Genomic DNA, 23,365 nt, shown 5'->3' on the forward strand with positions numbered 1-23,365 from the left:
CATCTTTCAAGTCGTTGCGCTTGAGATAACGTCGTAGGTCACATGATAACGTCAACATGGCGCATAAAGTGCGGATCGCATTCATACTTAATGAGATCAGGCAATATAGTACCTACTCTTTTAGAGCTCGTTAAGTAAGTACTTATTGAAAATGAGTACCTACTCAAAGAGTATGCGGTTTCGAACGCAGCCACTGTCTCCACTCATGTGTGCTGTCGACTTTCATCACAATCTCAAGGCTGATACAACACACTTTAAACATTGAATGTCTATCTCAAACAAAATGATGTTTGGATCAAAACTCAACATTGCATCAATGTTACCATGCTGTCTGGGATTATTATTGTTGCCCCACTGGCAGATCATTTTACTTGTTTTTTTAAGTAAAATGCGCTTTTTTTAGATTTTACATTTACATGTAGATTTTATTTTAGAGATTTGTGACAAAAAAACGGACATCCCAAGTCTCCCGGAAGTTCAAATTGATAGCGGCTCCCTGATGCCCGCAAATTAGTTAAAATCTCCCGGAATTTTATTAAGTCAACCAATCAATTGTCAGTGTGGGCGGGCTTTTATCTCTTCTCCCGAACAGAATGAATCAGGTCAGTGTATCTAGATCTGGGTTTGGGACTTTTTGCAGGTTGAGATGTCTGAAAATACTTTTGAATGAATGAATAAAGTATTTAAACACAGCTGGCGCTTTAAAAGGGGAGGAGACTGAAAGAAACTCTGGCTTTACCGAAGAACACCTGCTCCTGACCAGGTGGGGTTCACAGAGTAAGTTACCCTGGTGACTGACTCTGAGTATAAGTTTCTTCTCTTTTACCTGCTTTCTCAGGTTTGACATACCTCCCATTCTGAAACAGAAAACCCAGAGTTTCCCTCATTTCAGGGTTAACATACTCAGAGTTTTCACTTAACCTCCTTTCTGAAACGGCCCCAGGGACAGTTGTGGTAAAAAATAAAACATATCACTTTACATGTGTTGGGGGAAAATAAATGGTTCTCCTTTATTAATTATTACTTTTTTATCAATTATACGAATTGGGATCTATTGACTTATTTGGGGAATTCCTGAAAGAATCGTCTAATAAATGTTTAATGAGATCATCTATAGACTATATAGTCCATTACTCAAATTAGGGATGCACCGAAATGAAAATTCAGGGGTTTTGAAACCAAAATTGAAACTAATATTAATCATTTCTTGTTTTAAATTTCTTTTTTGTGTAATTTTATTATTATTATTATTATTATTATTATTATTATTATTATTATTATTATCAAACTTTTTCATTAGTAATTAGTAGTGAGAAGACAAAAAAATTAAGTGACTGCATTGTGTTATTGCTTAAATATTTTTTTAACTCTCAATGAACTATATTATTAACTTACCATTTGTGTTATTAAATGTATTACAATAATACATTCAACTCTGAATTTGGCCATATTGTTAATAGATTTTTCCTAGGTAAATTTCTATGCACGTCTGTGATTTTAGACAACAGTTTATGATCGGGACTTTTATTTTGGCATCTACGTGTGACATCATAAGGCTGCGCCGCGCTCCGGCATCTGTTGTGATTCTGCTGAAGAAAGGTTTGTGTTTTAAGCGTTTAAAGTAAAATAATGAATGTTGTATTATTAAGTGTAACACTGCATTGCTTTATCTAACATTTGTCAGCGTTGTGTGAGTAAAGTAACGCAATGAACCTCATGACCTGTATTTCTTTGTTGAGTTTCTTTGTTCTGCTGAACACAAAAGAAGATATTTTGAAGAGTGTTTGTAATAAAGCAGAGAGAGCAACCAAATGACCAGTAAAAGATGACAGAGTGTTCATTTTTGGGTGAACTGTCCCTCTAACCCATTTGTGCCCATTTCCCCCCCTGAATGGTTTCAAGCATATGGTCATGTTAAAGTGTCCTATGTTGAACATGTTCTGCATTTACTTTCCCCAGCTTTTTTTCCCCTTTAAAAATTGTATTTGAATGTGCAGCAACTATAGTTGCCGATGGGCTAATATGTTTTATGCCCCTTCAATGTCAAATTTGAACATTGAACATAGGGAGAGAACATTTGGCATCTAAATAACTGCTCTTTACAGATCAATCTTTATTCATAAACAAATGTATTATGAATAAAAGTCGAAGAACATTCGATGCAAACAAAAAAAAGCTGCATATATGATCTATCTTATAATCTTTTGAATATGAAAACACAACAAATACATTTGTCTTAAAGTGTTGGACCATAGTGCAGAACTACATACAGCCATTAAGTTGCCCCAACAGGGTATTGTGTATCAAAAAGTTAAATGAAAATAAATTAATAGACGAATGACAAAAAATTACATCTATATATATTACTTTTTTTTTAAACAAAATAGTCCCATAGTATTCAATGGCTGACCATAGAAGGTGATTTCATATTATAATGTAAATGTAAACTCATTGCTTGTCTGAATTTCCACATTATAAAGGAATCATAAGCTACTAGTCATAAGAAGAATGAAGGTCCTTGACCGATTAGAATGAAACGCATCCAAACTGAATGAACGGTCCTCAGTATCTTGGCCCTTACAAGACATAATATCATAAAATATTATATTTTGTCCTAACGAATAAAGGTCTACTGTAGAGAAGAAATGTCAGTTAAAGGGTTAAGTTATGTTTTAAGTGGGATATTATGAAAGCAAAAAGCACTAATCAAGACCAAAAATCTTCATTTATTATTAACGTATTAACGCCGTATACACCATTTCCCCATTATATGTACTTACAAGTTCATTGCCCACCGGCAACTTTAGTGAACTATAGTAAACAAAACACTATAGATCTCTTGTAAGATTTTGTTTGGATGATTCTAGAGACCTTCATGATTATGTAGATCAGGGGCAGGGAACATCCGGCCGCCCCCCCCCCCCCCCCCCTAAAAAAACCCCTCAGAATTACAACAAAAAAAATATGTACAAAAAAAGTAAACAGCATTACTGTCAATATAATTGTTATTTTATATTATTACACGGCTCTGTGGAATACTTGATTCTGATTGGTCAATCGCGCATTCCAGCGGTATGTTATTGCCAGATAACAACTGCCGAAATGAATAACACACCGCCCATCCGAGTACTAAGAGTTATCTTGACCGGTACTATATGCTTAACGTTCACTCCGCTGTCAAAAACACTACCACAGGTCACAATGGAAGACTGCAAGGGATAGTTCACCCAAAAATGAAAGTTAGCCCATGATTTACTCACCCTCAAGTTTTCCTAGGTGTGTATGACATTCTTCTTTCAGACGAATATAATCAAGAGTTATATTTAGGGATGGGCATTTTTGTCAATTTCTCATTTCGATCATCGATTGGTCTCAAGAACGAGTACTCGAGTACTTGGGGGCGGGGCATGTGCAGGGGGCGGGGCATGTCCGTCATTGAGATAATGTAAACTGTTATGAAAATGGTTGTTGACAAATACAAACGTGACATGAAAACAGGTATATGAAAACATATAAAACAAAAAATAACTGCTAGATTATGATGCATAAATGTCTTTGAAAAAGAAACATCTTTATAAAATGACCGTCTCAAATAACCAAGTCAGTAATATCGAGCATTGCCTTTGAGCTGAAACAGTGAAATAACACCACCCTGCAGAGCTTGCTAGCTGGTTAATAAACTCAACCAAACACACCCTATATCAATATTAATATGAAGATTATTATGAACCTATTACGACATAAATCAACACAAAAGGATGTGAATGCGCACGTGAACTTCAGCGTGTTAGATTTTACAGGCTATGGTTTGAAACGCACATCATGCACTTCATTTTATTATTCATGATCGAAGTGTTGAACGAAGAGAACAGTAGCCTATAGCACTACGCATTACTAATATCAATGATTCTGAGAAAGAAATAGCCTATCTAAAAAGAATATGACTCTCTAAACCATCATGTCGAGCATGAAATATGCGTTTGAGCTGAAACTGAAGAGAATGAACAACAGCCGGTATAACGGCAGCGCTTTGCTAGCTTATTAAGCTCAACCAAACGCTTCTTATATTAGATTAACCAGATAGACAACATAAAAGTAATCTTACAACGTGCATCTGCAGAAAAGGACGCGGAAGCGCAAATGAACTTCATTAGTCATGTCTACACATGAGTCGATTCGGCGGTTTGAATCGCCAAATTTCAGCAGTTTAGCGGTTTGACACGCGATCCGAATCATCATTCGGCTCAGAGATTCATAACGCTTCGAAGCTTCATGATGCGTTGTTTTGAAATCGTCATCACTATGTAAGTCGTTATTTAGGGTTTTTTTGCGCACAAAAAATATCTCTGTATAAATAGATTAAAAGGGTAGAGGGCAATGTGTAAACATAATGTAGCAATAGCTGACAAATGACACAAGACAAGTAGCATCCATTTAAAAATATTTAAAACGTTTATCTCTATAATTAAGATTTATTAATAAGATTAACAACATAGGTACTTCCTAATAACAGGATGTATAAATAATAAAATAAAAGTCATAAAGAATTATAAAACTATTATTGTTATTCATTTCTGTTAGACACTTACCAATGGCTAAATGAAGACGATGAGCAAAACACTGTAACCGCGTCCAGTCATTTAGTTGCAGCGCTTTGATGTTGTTCGTTGCATTATCAGTTGTGACACAGACTTGATGATCCTCTCGCAATTCCCATGACTGAAGCGCTTCCTTTAAGCTTTGAGCTATCATCTCTCCCGTGTGATCCTCGGGACATCTACTGCACAATGTCCAGTCTTTGATGAAGTGGATTGTTAAGCTCCTATATGGCTGTGTAGTTCTGCTAGTCCACAAATCAGTTGTTGTTGAGAAGTATAAAGCATCGCGAAGCTCCGCTTCAATTTTTCGTCGGCATTCTCCATACAACCGCGGCAACTCTACTTTACTAAAGTGCTTGCGGCTCGGCATTACATATCTCGGATCAAGTGTTTTGATCAGATCACGAAATCCCTTCTTTTCCACTGTGTAAACTGGTGACATGTCTTTACAGATATGCATTGTAATGGCTTGCGTTATTTCTTTCCATCTGCGTGAGGTTTTGTCATATGGAGTTCCTCTGGTAAATGATTCGGCCAAACTAGTTTGAGATTGTTTTTTGCTTTTAGCACCAGAGGTTGACGGAACACCTGCTGTGGAGCGCATCTGTTGGCTTTCATTGTATTCTTTGACATGCTTCATCTTTAGATGATAAAACAAGTTACTCGTACTACCGTGGCTAACGCGTGACAGTTTGCAAATCACATTTTTCTGCTCTTTGTCAGCCTTTGTAAACCCGAACCACGTCCATAACACTGATGTCGCGCCTCTTTTCACAACAAGTTCCTCCTCCTGCTGCTCGGGATTGGTTTGTGGGATTTCTTTATCAGCATGCTGATCTTTCTCCATGTTTTTCTTCTTATATACGCTTATGTGCAGCTTCTCAATCGTTCTCACGTCCCGGCGCGTTACACGTGAGGTTAACCACGCCCACTAATTTAAACTTCACGATATACACGGAATAGAAAAATCTGTAACGGTAGACATTTTATTCCGTGGTCACGGAATATACCATCATACCGCCCAGCCCTAGTTGCTAGGTTACCATAGCAAATAGGCTCACCCCAGAAATTATATATTATTTATTAGTAGCCTAATGGTAAATGCTGCAGGTGTACAAATCTACATAACACAGATATTTACTTTGATGTCAGGGCTAGATTACAGCATGAAACCTGTTGTGCATATTAATACATTAAATTGCTTTTCCTCTTTTTCTCCCTCTCAACACACAACATTTTTTATCCGATTAATCGATCGATTAAGTGCTAGATTAATCGATTACAAAAAGAAACAATAGCTACAGCACTAATTATATTAGATAATAAATATATAATATATGTCCAGGTCACAGTCAGGGTGAACGCAACAGGTACGCAGTGTTTGTCATTACTGACATGCATAATGGGGACAGTCAAGAAAAGAAAAGTAGATGCAGAATGTCAGGCTTTTCAAGAAAAATGGAAAAACGATAATTTTTTTGTCGAAGTGAAAGGTAAGCCAGTCTGCCTAGTTTGTGGGGGTGTGCTAGCAGTGATGAAAAAGGCCAATCTCGAGCGTCATTACAGCTCGAAACATGCTAAACTGGATGAGTTGCAAGGACAAATAGGCTTGGATAAAGTTTGGGTGCCCAACAAGCAGTTTTCACAAGAATGCATTCTGACAGAGACAGTGTTACTCCTGCAAGTTTTGTGGTGAGCGAGCTAATAGCGAAGAAGCTGAAACCTCATTTAGAAGGAGAGTTTGTGAAAGAGTGTCTTGTTGGCGCTGCGGAGCTGCTAGCACCAGACAAAGTAAAACGTAGGGCTGTAACGATTTGACCAAAAATAAAAACCTCGATTAATTGAACATTTGACCTCGATTACGATTAATGAACGATTATTTTGCTTTTTTTTTTTTTCTTTTTTTTGCCCTCATAAGGTTTTTGAGTAAGTTCACTGATAAGGTTTGTACTGTAAATATTTTCTACTATTAAAGGTGGAATTTTTTTTTTCTAATGAAAAAGTGCATTGTGATTTTAAAATACTTGAAGGAAACGGTTCACTTTCAGCAGTTATTGTCTATGGAGCAGATTTCTGTTTGTTGTACATCAGATACATATAAATTTATTTGAATGCATTAATGAGAGTGATTGTGTGTGTGAATTACTCTTACTGTCTCTATTCATTATGAAGGTGTGGTTTGTACTTACTCCAAAGGTATTAAAATGTATGCCTATAACGGTTGAGTTTCTAAGCTACTTTAGTGACTTTACTTTAGTCACAGCTTCTGTCTGAGTGTTCGTTTTTCAAAATATATCAGGCATTAGTTCAACATAATACACATCTGATGGTCGAAACTCGCTTTAATGTTCAAACTGGCAGGGCTTAAACCACATACAAATGACAAAGCTTTGTGAGGACGCAGGTGAAAGATCTGCCTTCAGGGCGCGCGCGTTTTCAGAGATGCGACACGCCTCGGCTCTCTGTGTCACTGAAAAAAACTGAGCACTGAACGGAGAAGTTTTCCGTATTGTTGTTTTTGAATAGTTCACAATCGCTTTAAATGTTGAAACTGGCAAGCCTTTAAACGCATTTACTTGACAAACTTTATGAGCACGAAAGTGAAAGCGGCTTCGGGGCTTGCGCGTGCCGTGTGTGTGTGTGTGTGTCAGCGCGTATAGGCTATAAGAACAGCAATTAACTGACCTGTATAAACTGTGTAAAACATGCAGTTACTATAGTGATTCTGGGCATCTATAAACACAGATAACTGCTCCTGCATCTCTCTGTGTGCCTTCAAACTGCACTTGATGTGACTGACGGGCGGAGTCACGTGAAAACCGAAATAACCGACATGGGAAAAATACGTCGGTTAGAGGTTCTGAATGTCGGTTTCGGTTATTTTTCGATTAATCGTACAGCCCTAGTAAAACTGTTCCAAAGTTTATCTCAAAGAACTATCACAGAACGAATTACTGATATAGCACAAGACATTGAAACAACACTGAAAGTCAGCAAAAAATCCAGTTTTTCTCTCTGGCCTGCGATGAAACAACGGACATAACAAATACCGCCGAACTGTATCATACATCAAGAGAGTCTGTGTGCGCATTCCCTGAAGCTCCACAGTGTAATGACAACTGTCGTTTCCACCATAAATTTCATCAAAAGCAGAGGGCTAAACAGCCACCAGTTCAAATAGTTACTGAGTGGTCTTGAGTCTGAGTACGGAGATCTGGTTTACCATTGTGAGGTGCGATGGCTGAGTCGCACAGATATGCTCGCACGGTTTTATAAACTGAGGGAAGAAGTTAAACAGTTCATGGAGATTAAGGGAAAACCTGTTTTGGAACTTACTGATGGCAAGTGGCTGTGTGATTTGGCCTATGTGATGGACATAACCAAGTACCTGTCAGATACCCCTTTTCCACCAGAATGAACCGGGTGCTAGTTCAGAGCCAGTGCTAGTGCCAGTTCTTAGTTGGTTCGACTGACGAGTCTTCTAAGAACCGGTTTGCCTTTCCACAGGCTAGAGAGCCACCACAGAGCCAGTTCTTGCGTCACTGCATACGTCTCATCTTTCTCAGCGACTCTAGCAAGGCAGCGGAAAACACAAACACACCTGGCTTGTCCGAGATGCACCAGCGCTGCGCAGACGATCAGCGTATGATATCAAAACACCGCATGAATGAATCAAAAGCATAAGGAGTCGTCTGCTCTCATTGTCATACGGTGATCGGTCTGCCCAGCGCCGATGCATCTCGAACAAGCCTTCCCTCAACAATGGCAAACGTTGCGTTACTATTGATGCACATAGCTTTACGATCCTATAAACCGGCATCAAAACACAGCGAATCCAACGCATTCGTGCAGCTCGCCGTGATTTGTATAGACGGAGATTACAATCGAGCAGCTAATAGCTCGATTAGCTACTATTTCAAATTTTTTTTGTCAAATCACAAGTTTATTTGTGTTGGTCTTGTTGGTCACGGTAACCCCGCCTCCAGCCCCTGACACAATCGGTTCTCAGTTCTAGGCCAGCAATGTTTTGGTGCTACTTAAGAACCACTCTTCCTGGTTCGGAGCTGGTGCTTTGGGTGTGGAAAGACAAAGAACCGATTTGAAACTAGGCTCTGGCTCCGAACTAGCACCAGCACTGCCTTGGTGGAAAAGGTCAAACTCCAAGGTCTGAACCAGCTTCTCTGCTTTCAAACCTGAAATCATTCGAAGGGAAAATTAAAGCTGTGGCAATTGCAACTGGAAAAGGGTAACACTGTGCATTTTCCTAGTCTGCAAGAACAAAAGCCTGCATGACAGCTGAATATGCTGGTGAGTGTGCAAAACTGCTTCAGGCATTTGGTGAAAGGTTTCAGGACGTGAAAAGTAGACTAAAGGAACTGCAGATATTTGCTACGCCGTTTAATGTTGAGCCATCTGATGTATCTGATAACCTCAGGGCCGGCCCTGACCAATTTGCTGCCCTAGGCAAGATTTTACTTGGTGCCCCTTGTGTCAAGGTTTAGCACTACGCGTTATCAGTCTTTGGAAACACTCGTACTGTTTTATTTTTGTAATGCATTGATGTTTTATTTTTATATTTATTGTTGTTGTTTTATATGATGTCCAGTCCATTCTACCCCGTCATTATGTTCATGATATTATTATTATTTTTTATTTTTTAAAGGCTGATGATAGTCAAACTATACAAAAATTGCACCTATGCCACATTACAGCCTAAACACAAAGAGCAGGAGTTCATCTAGCATTAATTTATATTTATGCATTTGACAGACGCTTTTATCCAAAGCGACTTACAGTGCACTTATTACAGGGACAATCCCCCTGGAGCAACATGGAGTTAAGTGCCTTGCTCAAGGACACACTGGTGGTGACCGCTGGGATCAAACCAGCAACCTTCTGTGTGTCAGTTCCACCATCTCAGCATTCATGCACAAACTATTCATTGAGAACTAGCAAAAGTGTTTGTTTTCCAGTAGATGGCAGCAATATTCCACTAAGCTATGAGCATTCATGTTTTCACCAGGAATTAAACAGAAATTTAGATATTTAATGTGAATTTTACATAAAATGTTGCTATTTTAAATAAACCTGTACATAAATATCATTACTAATTTGGGCAAATACATTTTAAAATTGATACACCCCCTTAAAACTCCCTTAAAACTGCACAACTGCAGAGTTAAAACATTAGGCTATTAAAAAAGTGATATTACATGCGTTTAATATTTTTATATTATTTATTTTGTACAAAATCACACTGGCTGTGGCCTCTGGAGAACCCAGAACAGCTGCTTGCATAAAGTTTAAGGTAAAAATAACTGAATTAATTAGCAAACATTAGTATTTTACTACTATGCAATTAAATAAACTGTTCATTAATTTGCCTACATCACTTTACTTCTGTCTTTACACTGCAAAAAAATGCTCTTCTTATTTAAACACAAATCTTTTTCTTGTTTACAGTCCAAATATCTACAAATTCTTAAATCAAGGTGCTTTTATAGATAAGTAAAATGACATAAGACATTTTTCTTGTTTACTTGAAAATAAAATCAAAATGAAGTGAGTTTTTGCTTAAAACAAGCAAAATTATCTGCCAATGGGGTGAGAAAAATAATCTTATTTCTGTTTGGGACAGAAACAAGATTTCAATCAGGAACAAGATTATTTCTCTCACTCCATTGGCAGATAATTTTGCTTGTTTTAAGCAAAAACTCTTTTTTTATTTTCAAGTAAACAAGAAAAATATATTCTGTCATTTTACTTATCTAGTAAATGCACCTTGATTTAATAATTTTTAGATAAACAAAACACAACTATGTAAGAAGAGCAGTGTATCCCTTATCTTCCCTGCATCAGAGGGCTTCTGTCTTTTTTGACACTATAATTCGGCCATCCGTCATAAATAATCAGGCAATTTACACCGTGTCAACACCTGGCGCGAGCGGCCAAGCACCCTAAAAAATGAAAGCAATCCTGTCTGCGTTGGATGCGGCGAGAGGCGACGCAACACAACAAATTTCCAACGTTAAACTGATCGCGCGTTGTATTTCTGACGCACTTCAAGTAGATCGGCGGGGGGAGATTGATGAGGCGGACCGGGAAGAGGCGGGGGACTTAGTTAAGTTTTTTTTGCGCTTTATTTGGTAATATTTCAAATTAATATTAATAAAATAGTATCAGTAATACATTTTGGCGCCCCTATGGATGAGTGGCGCCCCTAGCATTTGCCTATTCCGCCTATGCCACGGGCCGGCCCTGGATAACCTACAACACAAAATAATTGAGCTGCAAAGTAATGATGAGCTCAAAGCTAAGGACAATAACCTCCCTCTGCTCGAGTTCTATAAACTTTACGACCTACTGCAGTGAGCAGTTCTTTTCACAACTAACTCTTGCAAAGACCCGATCCCGCTCAAGACTGACTGACCCAAACTTAGGGAAACCAGCTGCGAGTAGCATCATCATCACTGGCGTCTGACATCAGACGCCTTGCCAAAGAGAAGCAGTTCCAACCATCGCATTAGAGAGGTTAGTGATGAGCAAAAGGCGTTGAATGTATACGCCACTTGGCGTAAACTAATTTTGCCGTATACATTCCACGACATTAGACACTTGTACTATTGATACGCATTCTCATGTGATCGTGTTGTTAGTGAAACATGTTCAATAATTTAGTATGGCCCTTAAAGGAAGTTACAAAAATGTAAATGGCCCTTGATAGGAAAAAGGTTCCTCACCCCTGATGTAGATATATATATGTCAACAAACAATACTTATTAGTAACATGAAAATTATCTTTCTTTGGGAGGGTTTGCCTTCGCCTTGCTTCCTAGACGTAGGGGTAGGAAGTTGGCAGCCTCATGTGACCGGAAGGAAGTGAATACCTTTTTTTTCTCTTTGAAATCCTTTATTTGGTTGTTTGCTTGCATGTCATTGAGACATAAATCATGGATAATATCTAGAAAAATACTTATAAAAGGAAAATGACAACTATACACTGCGGCAACTATTGTATTGAGACACTGATAATTAACGTGGATTTATTTCTGTTAGCCTAATTATTCTCATCTTAAACAGGACAAACACAGAAAAACTCCTGGTGAAGTGACTGAGATCCACATCAACATAAAGATGGTGCTTATTAAAGAGGAGAGAGAAGACGTGAAGATTGAAGAAACATTGAGAGTGAAAGATGAAGAAACTGAGGAACAAACAGAGAAAGAGGAGAGTGAAGAGATGAAGATTGAAGAAACATTCAGAGTGAAACATGAAGAAACTGAGGAACAAACGGAAAAAGAGGAGAGTGAAGAGATGAAGATTGAAGAAACATTGAGAGTGAAACATGAAGAACCTGAGGAACAAGGAAAGAAAGAGGAGAGTGAGGAGATGAAGATTGAAGAAACATTGAGAGTGAAACATGAAGAAACTGAGGAACAAACAGGTTGGTTTCATTCTCAAAACTGAACTCACTCATTTCATCATTATTCAAATCTCCAGCTCTACAGAATTGATTGATAGATGTGTGAAGATCCGGCTTCCATTTGTTATTATTAAATTAGGAAAAAATAATTCAGTAATAGCCTTTTATAATTACTTGTGTGATATTAAACCCAAAATCTACTTCTGTATTGAAATCCATTAATTTATGTCACTTAATTATAGTAGATAACAGTATCTAACAAAATCTGTTATCAAAGCATAAAATGTGTCTGATCAGCTTTACATTTGTTGTCTATAAGGGATTATTCTATCATCCTCAGAAGCGCTCTCTGTTTAGCTAACATGTTGTACTATAGAAGATTTTGTTCAAATTCCACAATGTCATTGGTGACTGAAACGGTCATTGATATGGAGATTATGAGTGTTATCTGGAGTAAAACAGGGGTGTCCAATCCTGCTCCTGGAGGTCCACTGTCCTGCAGAGTTTAGCACCAGCCCTAATCAAACACACCTGAAATAGCTAATCATAGGCTCCTTTTCCGAAACCTGAAAAATGCTGCCTTCGGAGGACCAATTTCAAGGCAGGAAGGCACCAAGGCACCTCCAAATCTAATGTTAGCTTCACTTCCTGTCTCCTGAGATTCCTTCATCTGATCGATTTTTGAAGGCAGCATATTTGTATTCTTCGCTGCCTTTGATATCCCACAATCCTGTGCTTTCCATTCTGTGACAGTTGAGCTGGGGAAAAAAGATTGTGTCCGAGAGTTGCCTTTGCTGGTCAGTTTGTGTGCAAATGTACGTTTTTTTACTAACATTTTCTACTTCTGATTTCTTTTCTAGCGAGAAATTAGTAATGTAGTAATTCAATATTTGTTTAGTTCTCACCAAAGCTCTCTCTATTTTGCTTTAGATCATTAAACGGTTACACTGCCTAAGAAGTCTGTCCGAAATCAGTTTCATGAGGTGCCTTCATGCACAAACACTGCCTTACAAGCCATTGTCTGATAAGGCAACGAGTCAGCTGTCTAGGTTTTCGGACGCAGCCAAAGTCTTACTAGGCATACTAGACACCTCCAGCAGGCGTGTTGAGGCAAGCTGGAGCTAAACTCTCCAAGACAGTGGCCTTCCAGGACCGAGTTTGGACACCCCTGGTGTAAACATTTGAAGTTATCAAAGTTATGTTTACACCAGGGGTGTCCAAACTTGGTCCTGGAGGGCCATTGTCCTGCAGAGTCACACAAATTATTCATTATTTTTTTGGTCATCTTTATTTCCTACAAATATAAAAGCAATAGTTAGTTTTTTTTCCTGCTGGGTCTTAATATCCTTCCACCATATCCTCTTCATCTGTCAGTGGTGCTGGTGTTTTGCGAGCCTCTGAGTAGAATGAGTTGAAATATGGCTATAATTCAGTGGGTACCATGATGTAAATCCATTTCTTTCCGATCCGTCTCATTTGATCCATCTGTAATGAGGGTGTATCGATTCTCTCATCAGCATTTCCAGTGTGTTTTAGAAATGTGTGGCCACTGCTTGATTTATAATACAGGCGTATTTGTTCTTGCACATTTGTACTCCTGAATGAGTGGCCCGAGATGATCTGCGACAGCCAGTGGGTTGAGATCAGATTGTGTGTGATGGGGTTATCTTTGGCTCATCAAAGACCACATGCAACCAAATTAGATGACTAGCAGTTTAGACTAGTCAAGCAGCCACTGGTTAATCTATTGACAGCCCTAGTAAACATATTTGGGTCAAGTAAATGATTTGAGCGATTCCTGATGGAATCTGTCTTAAATGTGTGTAGTTTAGTGGGCAAGGCAACAGACTATAGTAGGATAATACTTTCTTGGCCATAAACAATAAAATCATAATACTTATCCAACACAATACTACATAAATTGGCCTACCATAATATGAGAGCAACATGTATGTACATGCTTGTATTTATGAGAGAATCGTGTTTATGCGTGGTTATTAAAAAAAAAAACATAAGGCCATAAAATGCATGGTAAATGTTTCCACAAGAATTTTGAATAATGGATGTTTTTGGAGTTTTTGCTTTAAAATGAAAACCATTGTGCAAACATTCACATAAAACAATATATTGATATCATTTTCATAAGAAACTGTTTACAAAGCCCATATGCGAAGAGGCATGAACGATCATGAATAATGATGTGATTCACACCTGAGAAGACAAAGAACCGCATAATGAGCTGCATAATGAATGAGCCTTTGAGTCACGTACAGTGAAGAGAACAAGTATTTGATACACTGCCGATTTTGCAGGTTTTCCTACTTGCAAAGCAAGAGATCTGTAATTTTTATCATAGGTACTCTTCAACTGTGAGAGACGCAAAAATCCAGAAAATCACATTGTATAATTTTTAAATAATTAATTTGCATTTTATTGCATGACATAAGTATTTGATCACCTACCAACCAGTAAGAATTCCGACACTCACAGATCTGTTAGTTTTCCTTAAGAAGCTGTTCTCCACTCATTACCTGTATTAAAGGGCGCCTATTATGCCCCTTTTTACCAGATGTAATATATATATATATATATATATATATATATATATATATATATATATATATATATATATATATATATATATATATATATATATATATATAATATAATATAATATAATATAATTTAATATAATATAATTTATATATATATATATATATATATATATATATATATATATATATATATATATATATATATATATATATATATATATATATATAAGTATATAGTAAGTCTCAGGTGTCCCCAAAGTGTGTCTTTGAAGTTTCAGATCAAAATTCATGACAGATCATTTAATATACTATTTTGAAAATGCTCATTTTTGGGTTTGAGTAAAATGAGCTGTTTTCTGCGCGTCTCCTTTAATGCAAATGCTCCCCACAGCAGAGGGCATCTGTATGTTTTAAAGCCTTAACACTCTCAACTTGAGCACACACACCCGACGCATGCGCACAGAGAACTGGATGTCCGTCCGTGATTAGGCTATTCAACTAGACTAGTGCTCTTTCTTGTGTTATTGCAATTAAAATGTCAAATGCACACACTTTTATGTCAGAAACACACAAAGTTCACATGAAAACAGTTGGTTATGTCTGCACCTATGCAGCAAATACAGAAATCCCGTGTTCGTATTAGATCCGTGTAACTTTACTAAAGTGAAAGCAGTGTAATATTAAAGAAACTGTTAAAGGGTAACTTCAGTGATTTAGCATTAGGCTTTGTATCAGTAGAAACCCGGTAGTATATTCAAATTATGGTACTTTCCCTCCTCATATCCCCCTGAGACGAGAGAATTATGCATTTTATTTCTGGAAAAATTCCTCAGATTTTTTGGCCAGAGGCTAAAGACTAGATGGCGCTGTTCCGCATGTTATCAACCCACCCGTAGGGAAGAGATCTCACGCACAGAATGTAAGACACAGACGGCCGCACGGACAATCATAATAATGGAGCAAAAATTGCACAAAGTGAGTGTTTCAACTTTTCAATGAATTCCTGTGATAGTTTAGCTTCCATATGCGATCTGAAAACGTGCCAGACTGGCGCTTAACCTTACCTCAGCTCTGCTCAGCTCTTCGTGATGAATGAAATCTGACACTGCTGCGTCTGTGCCGTGACTTTCGTTCGGCTCACTCACACTTTATTGAAAAGACACGTTCAGTTTTTAATTGAAGTGTTTATTCTCTAACTGAACGAAATGATTGTATTACTATGAAGATCAAAACGATGGTGTACGGAGTGGCCTCGTAGGGCAGCGAAGCAAGTGCATTCTGGGAGTTGTTGTCTTTCATCCACATGAGACAAAAATAAATTTTCTGTCTTTTCTCAGTCTAGAAGGCACCAAATGAAAAAATAATTTCACATTTCTATTGCATAAATGACCCAGTTTAAATACAAAGCTTAATGCTAAATCACTGAAGTTTCCCTTTAATATGAATCAAACAGAAGATAAACAGAAAATCACTCACGACTCTTGACTGAATGAACTTTAGTAGCTTAATTAAAAACACATTTCTTACTTGAATGCTGCTGTTAAATGCTCTGGCGAGGAGATAAAAATGGCGGACTGTGTTCAGTTCTCTGAGGGCGGGGTCTTTGCTAATAGACCCCATCAACACTCGTGGGCGGGGCCTGTTAAATGTGACGTCACTTTATCAGGATTCTGCAAACGGCTTGCTCTGAGACACTGCTTATGATTTATGGGGATTAAAAAAATACTGCACTGTATTGAGGGGAGGATGGATTGGGCCATGTATCGCGAGATCTTGGCCAACAAACTCCTTCCCTCAGTAAGAGCATTGAGGATGGGTCGTGGCTGGGTCTTCCAGCATGACAACGACCCAAAACACACAGCCAGGGCAACTAAGGTGTGGCTCCATAAGAAGCATCTCAAGGTCCTGGAGTGGCCTAGCCAGTCTCCAGACCTGAACCCTATAGAAAATCTTTGGAGGGAGCTGAAAGTCTGTATTTCCCAGCGACAGCCCCGAAACCTGAAGGATCTGGAGAAGGTCTGTATGGAGGAGTGGGCCAAAATCCCTGCTGCAGTGTGTGCAAACCTGCTCAAAAACTACAGGAAACGTATGATCTCTGTCAGGGCCGGCGTTTGCTATAGGCGAGCTAGGCGGTTGCCTAGGGCGACAAATGTGTTGGGGGCGCAGCCAGGCGCCCTCTAGTGGCGCCCTTAAACTTACTTCCCATTAAGCATAGAATTAAAACAAGCAAAATAAAACATACTGTTTATTAAACATGATCATCCTTGGGCGCCCCCTCAGCCGCACGTTTAATTACTTAACCTGATTATTAGATTGAATTATTATTATTGTCGAGCACAGGCGTTCATGTGTTAGGTCAGAAATGTGCTCATCACTGGCGCGTTCTTCAAAAATGAAGTGGTCTAAACCCTCGAGTGCACAGGGACGGAAAAAGAGAAAGGCAGACGATCAAAAGAAAGCCCAGTATAGAGGTAAGTCTTCTCATCTCAGCCATAAAGGTGTCAAACGAAATAAATTTACTTCGTATTATCGATATTATCATATCAACTAATATTGGACAGCATTGGACGTTTTATTGCTGTCACTAAGCTATCACTAGCTAGCTAGTTATCTACATATTTCTACGCATTTCACTGACAATAAGGAAATCCAGACGAGCCAAATTTTAATGCTGCGTCAATTTTGAAGGTGAATAGAAATGCCAGAAACAACTGTTCATCTTTTATTATTTGAGATAGGGATAGAGCTACAAGAACTTATATATTTTAATTTTGTAGTGGTAAGTACAGTGTATCCATGATAGCACTTTTGTTTGTAGAGGGTAAAGTTAATCCAGTTTATGGGTCATCATTTGCTTAAGTGTCTTTACAGGTGCTTAAGAGAGTTTTTGCACAGTTTATACAGAGTTATACATATAGAGTTAATATTTGGTAAATATCCTTGAACATTCTTTCTAGCATTTGTGTATGAACAATTTATTGCAGTTGATCCTTCAAGTCTTAATTTTCTTGATTAAGTGTTGGAGTGACTATAAAAGCCTTTTTGTTTGTTCATCCATAGTTTGAGTCATAATTTGTTAAATATCCTCCAACGTTCTTTGTAACATTTTTGTATGTGCAATTTATTAGAGTGTATCATTTAAGTCATAATTAGCTTTTTAAGTCTTGGAGTAACTATAGGAGCATTTTTGTTTGTATAGTTTTTATAAATACTTAACCCATTTGTGCCCATTTTTTTTCTGAATGGCTTGTCCTGCATTTATTTTCCCCAGGTTTTTGTATTTTTTCTTGAAAATCGTATTTGAATCTGTGGCATCTATAGTTGCCGGTGGGCAAATATGTTGTATGCACCCCTTCAATGTCAAATATGGATAAGAGGAGAACATTTAGCATCTAACTCAAAATAACTGCTTTCAACAGATCAATCTGTATTCATAATCAAATTTATTATGTTTGACTAAGTATACTAAAAACTATAGATCTGTTGTAAGATTTGTTATGTTTGGATGATTCTAGAGACCTTCATGATTATGTTGATATATGTCAACAAAAATACTTATTAGTAACATTAAAATATCCTTTCTTTGGGAGGGTTTGCCTTCGTTGTGCTCCCTGGAAGTAGGGGTAGGAAGTGGGCAGTCTCATGTGACAGGAAGGAAATTAATACTTTTTTTTTTCTTGAAATCCTTTATTTGGTTGTCTGCTTGTGTGTCATTAAGATATAAAACATGGATAATATCTAGAAAAATACTTACAGAAGGAAAATGACACCTATACACTGGCAACTACTAAAAAAACTTATGTCATGCAATAAAATGCAAATTAATTACTTAAAAATCATACAATGTGATTTTCTGGATTTTTTAGATTCCGTCTCTAACAATTGAAGAGTACCTTTGATAAAAATTACAGCCTTCTACATTCTTTTTTAAGTGGGCAAACCTGCAAAATCGGCAGTGTATCAAATACTTGTTCTCCCCACTGTATGTGAGGAAACGGCATGAAAGAATGTGAGGAAAAAACAGGACAAAATACATTTGAGAGTCAAAGGCACATTTTGAGTACTCAGTTATACCTTGAAATAAATCCTGATTTACTATCAATGTTGGAAACTGCTGTGCTTCTTTATATATATATATATATATATATATATATATATATATATATATATATATATATATATATATATATATATATATATATATATATATATATATATATATATATATATATATATATATATAACCTTTGATACTTTTTTCAGGATTCTTGGATGAATAAATGAAGAATGGCTGATGAAAATTCAGCTTTGCATCACATAAATAAATGATATTTTATAGTATATGTCTATCAAAATAGAAAACCTTTATTTTAAATGGATTTTTTGTTGTATTTTTGGTCAAATAAATACTTGATGAGCATAAGAGACTTCTTTCAAAAACATTAATTCAAATAGTAATGTCCAAATGTTTGACTGGACTTCATTTATAGCATCTGAGCAGAACTTTGTGAACAAAATCTTTATTGATGTGACACTAGGCTACTTTACAGTAAACCCTTCATAATCTGTCCAAAACAGGCCAAAGAAATCTTGTCTAAACATTCTTGTGTATATGACATTTTATGATTTGAGAAATATGCTATATCTGTTCTATTACAGAACCTATAAATGTTAATCTGCAGTTTAATACGTTTCCTAAAGCATATTATTTCATTATTTATTACATAGAGATTTCATCTCAGTATAGTTTTGGAAAACTGTGAAAATTGTAAGTATGTGTGTAGTAAGTGAAAGTGCACGTCAGTTCTATTCATTCACACATGCAGAATATATAGGTTTCATATTTAAACAGTCTTTTTGCGGTTTAATATTCGCAGGTGCAAGTCTATATCGCAATTAGAAGAACAGAGAATAAATTTAACTGTCACAATCCTCGGCTAGATCCATTGTTCCTCGAAATGAAACCAACTTTTCTTCTGAGGTAAATTATCCCAGGATTATTCCTCACCGCATCTCAAAGCGAGCTAAATTCATCGCACTAAACTTGATGTGTTTTACCGAGTTGTTGTGGGTTTTAACTTGTTTGCATAGATCTCCTCAGAATTAGCCTTTGAATAGAGCACACGATCCGTGGGCGTGGCCCATTAGCAGATGAGGCAGCATGTGAACAACTGACATCTCTCTTTATAAATGGATCACATAAACAGAATATTTGAGTTCAAGTTGATGTTCATAATTTAAAAACCTGACATTTCTTTAGCCATATGTCTCATATGTTGTGTGACAAGTATTAACTAAGTTGCAGTTCATTTTCTGCAGAGTATCAGAATGGACTTCATTGAGAGAAAGCCGGCAGATCGCACATCATGTTTGTTTTCTTTGTTTTGCAAATAGCACAACATTTTGTTTTTTTATTGTGAGTGCACAAAAACAGAAGTAGAAACTTAACAGATTTGAATGATGTATAGCACTTGTCTGTATGACTAAAATCATGGAGTATTTTGAGTCTCTTTCGCACTAAGAAAAAAGCGAGTTGGTCATGCCGGACCTCTAGGGGTTAATGCTTTACAAATGTTTTGATGGCTGTTGTGGTGTGATATTAAACTGGGGTTTACTTTTGTCTTTTTTGCCTTAGACCTGATGCTGTTGAAAGAGGAGTGTGAAGTACTAAAGGAAATGGAAGAAAAAGATCAATATGAGAATGATCATGATATCATAACTGAAGAAACATATTTTAGTTGCTCACAGACTGAAAAGACTTCAAAAACAAGCAGAGAAAAAACTGAAAATAAAGAAACAAGTTTCTTCACCCGCTTTCAGGGTAGAAAGAGTTTGAATCAACAAAGAAATCTTACAGACCACATGAGAACGCACACTGGAGAGAAACCCTACACGTGCCCTCAGTGTGGAAAGAGTTTCAATCATAAAGGACACTTTAAAGGCCACTTAACAATTCACACTGGAGAGAAGCCGTTCACCTGCCAATACTGTGGAAAAAGTTTTAACAGAAAAGGAATCCTTAACATACACATGAGATCTCACACTGGAGAGAAGCCTTACACCTGCCCTCAGTGTGGAAAGAGTTTCAACAGAAAAGGAATCCTTGACACACACATGAGAGTTCACACTGGAGAGAAGCCGTTCGCCTGCCAACACTGTGGAAAAGATTACAGCCATAAAGGAAGTCTTGATTCCCACATGAGAACTCACACTGGAGAGAACCGTTACACCTGTCGACGGTGTGGAAAGAGTTTTGAACAACATGAAAACCTTAAAGTCCACATGAGAAGTCACTCTGGAGAGAAACCCTACACTTGCCCTCAGTGTGGAAAGAGTTTCAATCATAAAGGACACTTTAAAGGCCACTTAAGAATTCACACTGGAGAGAAGCCGTTCACCTGCCAATACTGTGGAAAAAGTTTTAACAGAAAAGGAATCCTTGACACACACCTGAGATCTCACACTGGAGAGAAGCCTTACACCTGCCCTCAGTGTGGAAAGAGTTTCAACAGAAAAGAAATCCTTGACACGCACATAAGAATTCACACTGGAGAGAAGCCGTTCACATGTGATCTCTGTGGAGAGAGTTTCAGATATAGAGTCACCTTTAAGCAGCACATGAGCATTCACTTATGAGAGAACGGTTTTATGTCATCGGTCTGGAATGAGTTTCAGACAGAAAAACCTTAAAGTCCCTGTAAAGGCAATTCTGAGATTTGTTTCTAAACACATTATAAATGTTAGAAATGTATTGCTGAAACACGTTACTGTGAACTGTGTAGTACTGGATTGTGGAATTAGACCATTAATAGGGCCCTATGAAATCCATTTTATTTTTTCCCAAATTCCGTTTTTTCCGTTTTAATTTTTGCTAATTCCTTTTTTTTCCGTTTTAATTTTTGGGAATTCAGTGTTTATTTACCCTTAACTGTTATTTTAGTCGTAAAAAGAGTGTGTTTTTAATGTTAATATAATAGAACATAAAACATAAAATAGGAATGACCTTAAATTTATTGAGGTTACAAACATCACATTTACTTTTCAGGACAAATACTGCAACATAACACTGCACTCTAAGCACTTCAAGTCACAACTAGATATTAGTGCTGTGAATTGATAATAATAAAAAAACTAATTAATCGTATTTCTTCTGTAATTAATCATGATTAATTGCAATTAAAAACATTGGAGTTTTTAATATTTTGATATTGTAATAATTTCAGTTACTCTCCAAATTAATTTAGAAACAATTTAAAGACAGCATATTTTAAATGTGTGTTGTAATGGCATCTTTTTATGAATGAAGGCCAGTATCACTGATATTAATGTCTATATGAAACATTGATGACGTTACATTACAGTATAACTGAAAGCTACCAATTTCAACATTTATTAGGCTTTAAAAAATAACTTTTAATTTAATTGAACTTAAAACAATCTTTACATAAACCCATTATAATAAATGTTATATTTACCTGTGGCCTTCCCTGTCAGACATAGTCTACACAGAAATTGAATAAAGTTATCAACACCTTTCTTAACTGCATACATAATAAGTGAAATATAGATGAATCATCATTAAAGCTACAATCTTCTCTGTTCCCGTTGTTCTTTGAACATTAATGACAGACATTATCAGTGCTACTGTCACTTTAAGATCTACCTCAGCCAAACATGATGTGGATAAGACGCGCTGACCCGCGCATCTCATTTTCTCTCAAGTTCATTTAAGGCATTATTTTCCATACAGTACATTAAAGTGCATTAAAAACAAGGCAAAATACAGCAAGCACTCCTCGTGAGGGAACTGCTCGGCTCGGTACAGAGGGCTTAGCGTTCAGTTTCTTAACTTTTTCGCAGACGAAATCAGAGCCGTGGTGAGCCGCTTCGCCATACTTTCATTGTTTTGAAGGGGGAGCTGAAATGACGGGAGGGGTTGTGTTGCCCAGATTTGCTTCCCCCGGTCTGCATTTTCCCCAGACATTCGTTCTTCTCCCACACAAAACCGCATTTCATTCCAAATATGTCAAATTCCGGGAAATTCCACGTCAACAATAGATTCCGCGTTAATATGCCAATTCCGCGATTCTGTCCGCGATTCGGTGATCGCGGAAATCATAGGGCCCTACGTTAAACAGTTTTTCACCATTACTGTGTTCAGGATGTTTTGGGCGGGGCTAAAAAAGTGGCTCGATGACGCACTGGAGCCACTGTGCATATAGCCCCTCCCCCAACACTATAATAACTGTTGATGACACACTGGAGCCACTGTGCCATATTAGGGGTGTAACGATATTCAAACCGAATATTCGAACCGCGATACACCACCCATGGTTCGAACCGCAATCCTCTCATGTCGAACCGAACGTGCCCCGCCCCCTGCTGCCCCAGCTCAGCTCTCACTTCACCTTATGCCACAAAAAAAAAATTTCTTCCTTGACATTAGATTAAATAGTATCTTTTAACAACTAATATGAGCTGTATTTTTACTAAATATTATTATAATAATAATATTTACTGAGTATACACTAACTTTTGTCTTCCAAGTGCATGTCACTTCACTTTGGGTGATCGCTCAAGTTGCTGCATGGTGGAAGGACAAAAAGAGCCAGTTTCCCCATTTAGGCTGGTAGGCAAAATGCTACCTGGAGTCCCGGCAACACTGTCATTTTCGTAGCTTGTTAAAAAATAACAAAACCTCTCTCACCTCAGAAAACCGCTTTCCTGTCCTGTAAGTTATAATGCACTCGTAGCGCACTTTAGTTACACGCACACTCGGTGGTGCACGC

At 37.4% G+C, this 23,365-nt stretch overlaps 2 protein-coding genes across 2 annotated transcripts in view; one reads left to right on the forward strand and one right to left on the reverse strand.

The window, feature by feature from the left end:
* LOC307135661 (uncharacterized protein) overlaps positions 1-5,445 on the reverse strand; it is a gene marked incomplete at its 5' end in the record, with an annotated part of 33,863 nt that extends 28,418 nt beyond the window's left edge. The window contains one exon of the mRNA XM_079832234.1: positions 4,628-5,445. Within this exon, the coding sequence (XP_079688360.1) occupies positions 4,628-5,445 (818 nt within the window). The remainder of the gene's footprint in view (positions 1-4,627) is intronic.
* LOC307129142 (uncharacterized protein) lies at positions 1,532-22,994 on the forward strand. Its single transcript, XM_079821342.1, has 3 exons — positions 1,532-1,599; positions 11,679-12,042; positions 20,212-22,994. The coding sequence occupies exons 2-3, from the start codon at positions 11,733-11,735 to the stop codon at positions 21,210-21,212; spliced, it is 1,311 nt and encodes a 436-aa protein (XP_079677468.1). The 5' UTR covers positions 1,532-1,599; positions 11,679-11,732; the 3' UTR covers positions 21,213-22,994.
* The last annotated feature ends 371 nt before the right edge of the window (positions 22,995-23,365 follow it).

Source organism: Gobio gobio (assembly GCF_949357685.1).
Source record: "Gobio gobio genome assembly, chromosome: 1".
NCBI classification, from domain to species: Eukaryota; Metazoa; Chordata; class Actinopteri; order Cypriniformes; family Gobionidae; genus Gobio; species Gobio gobio.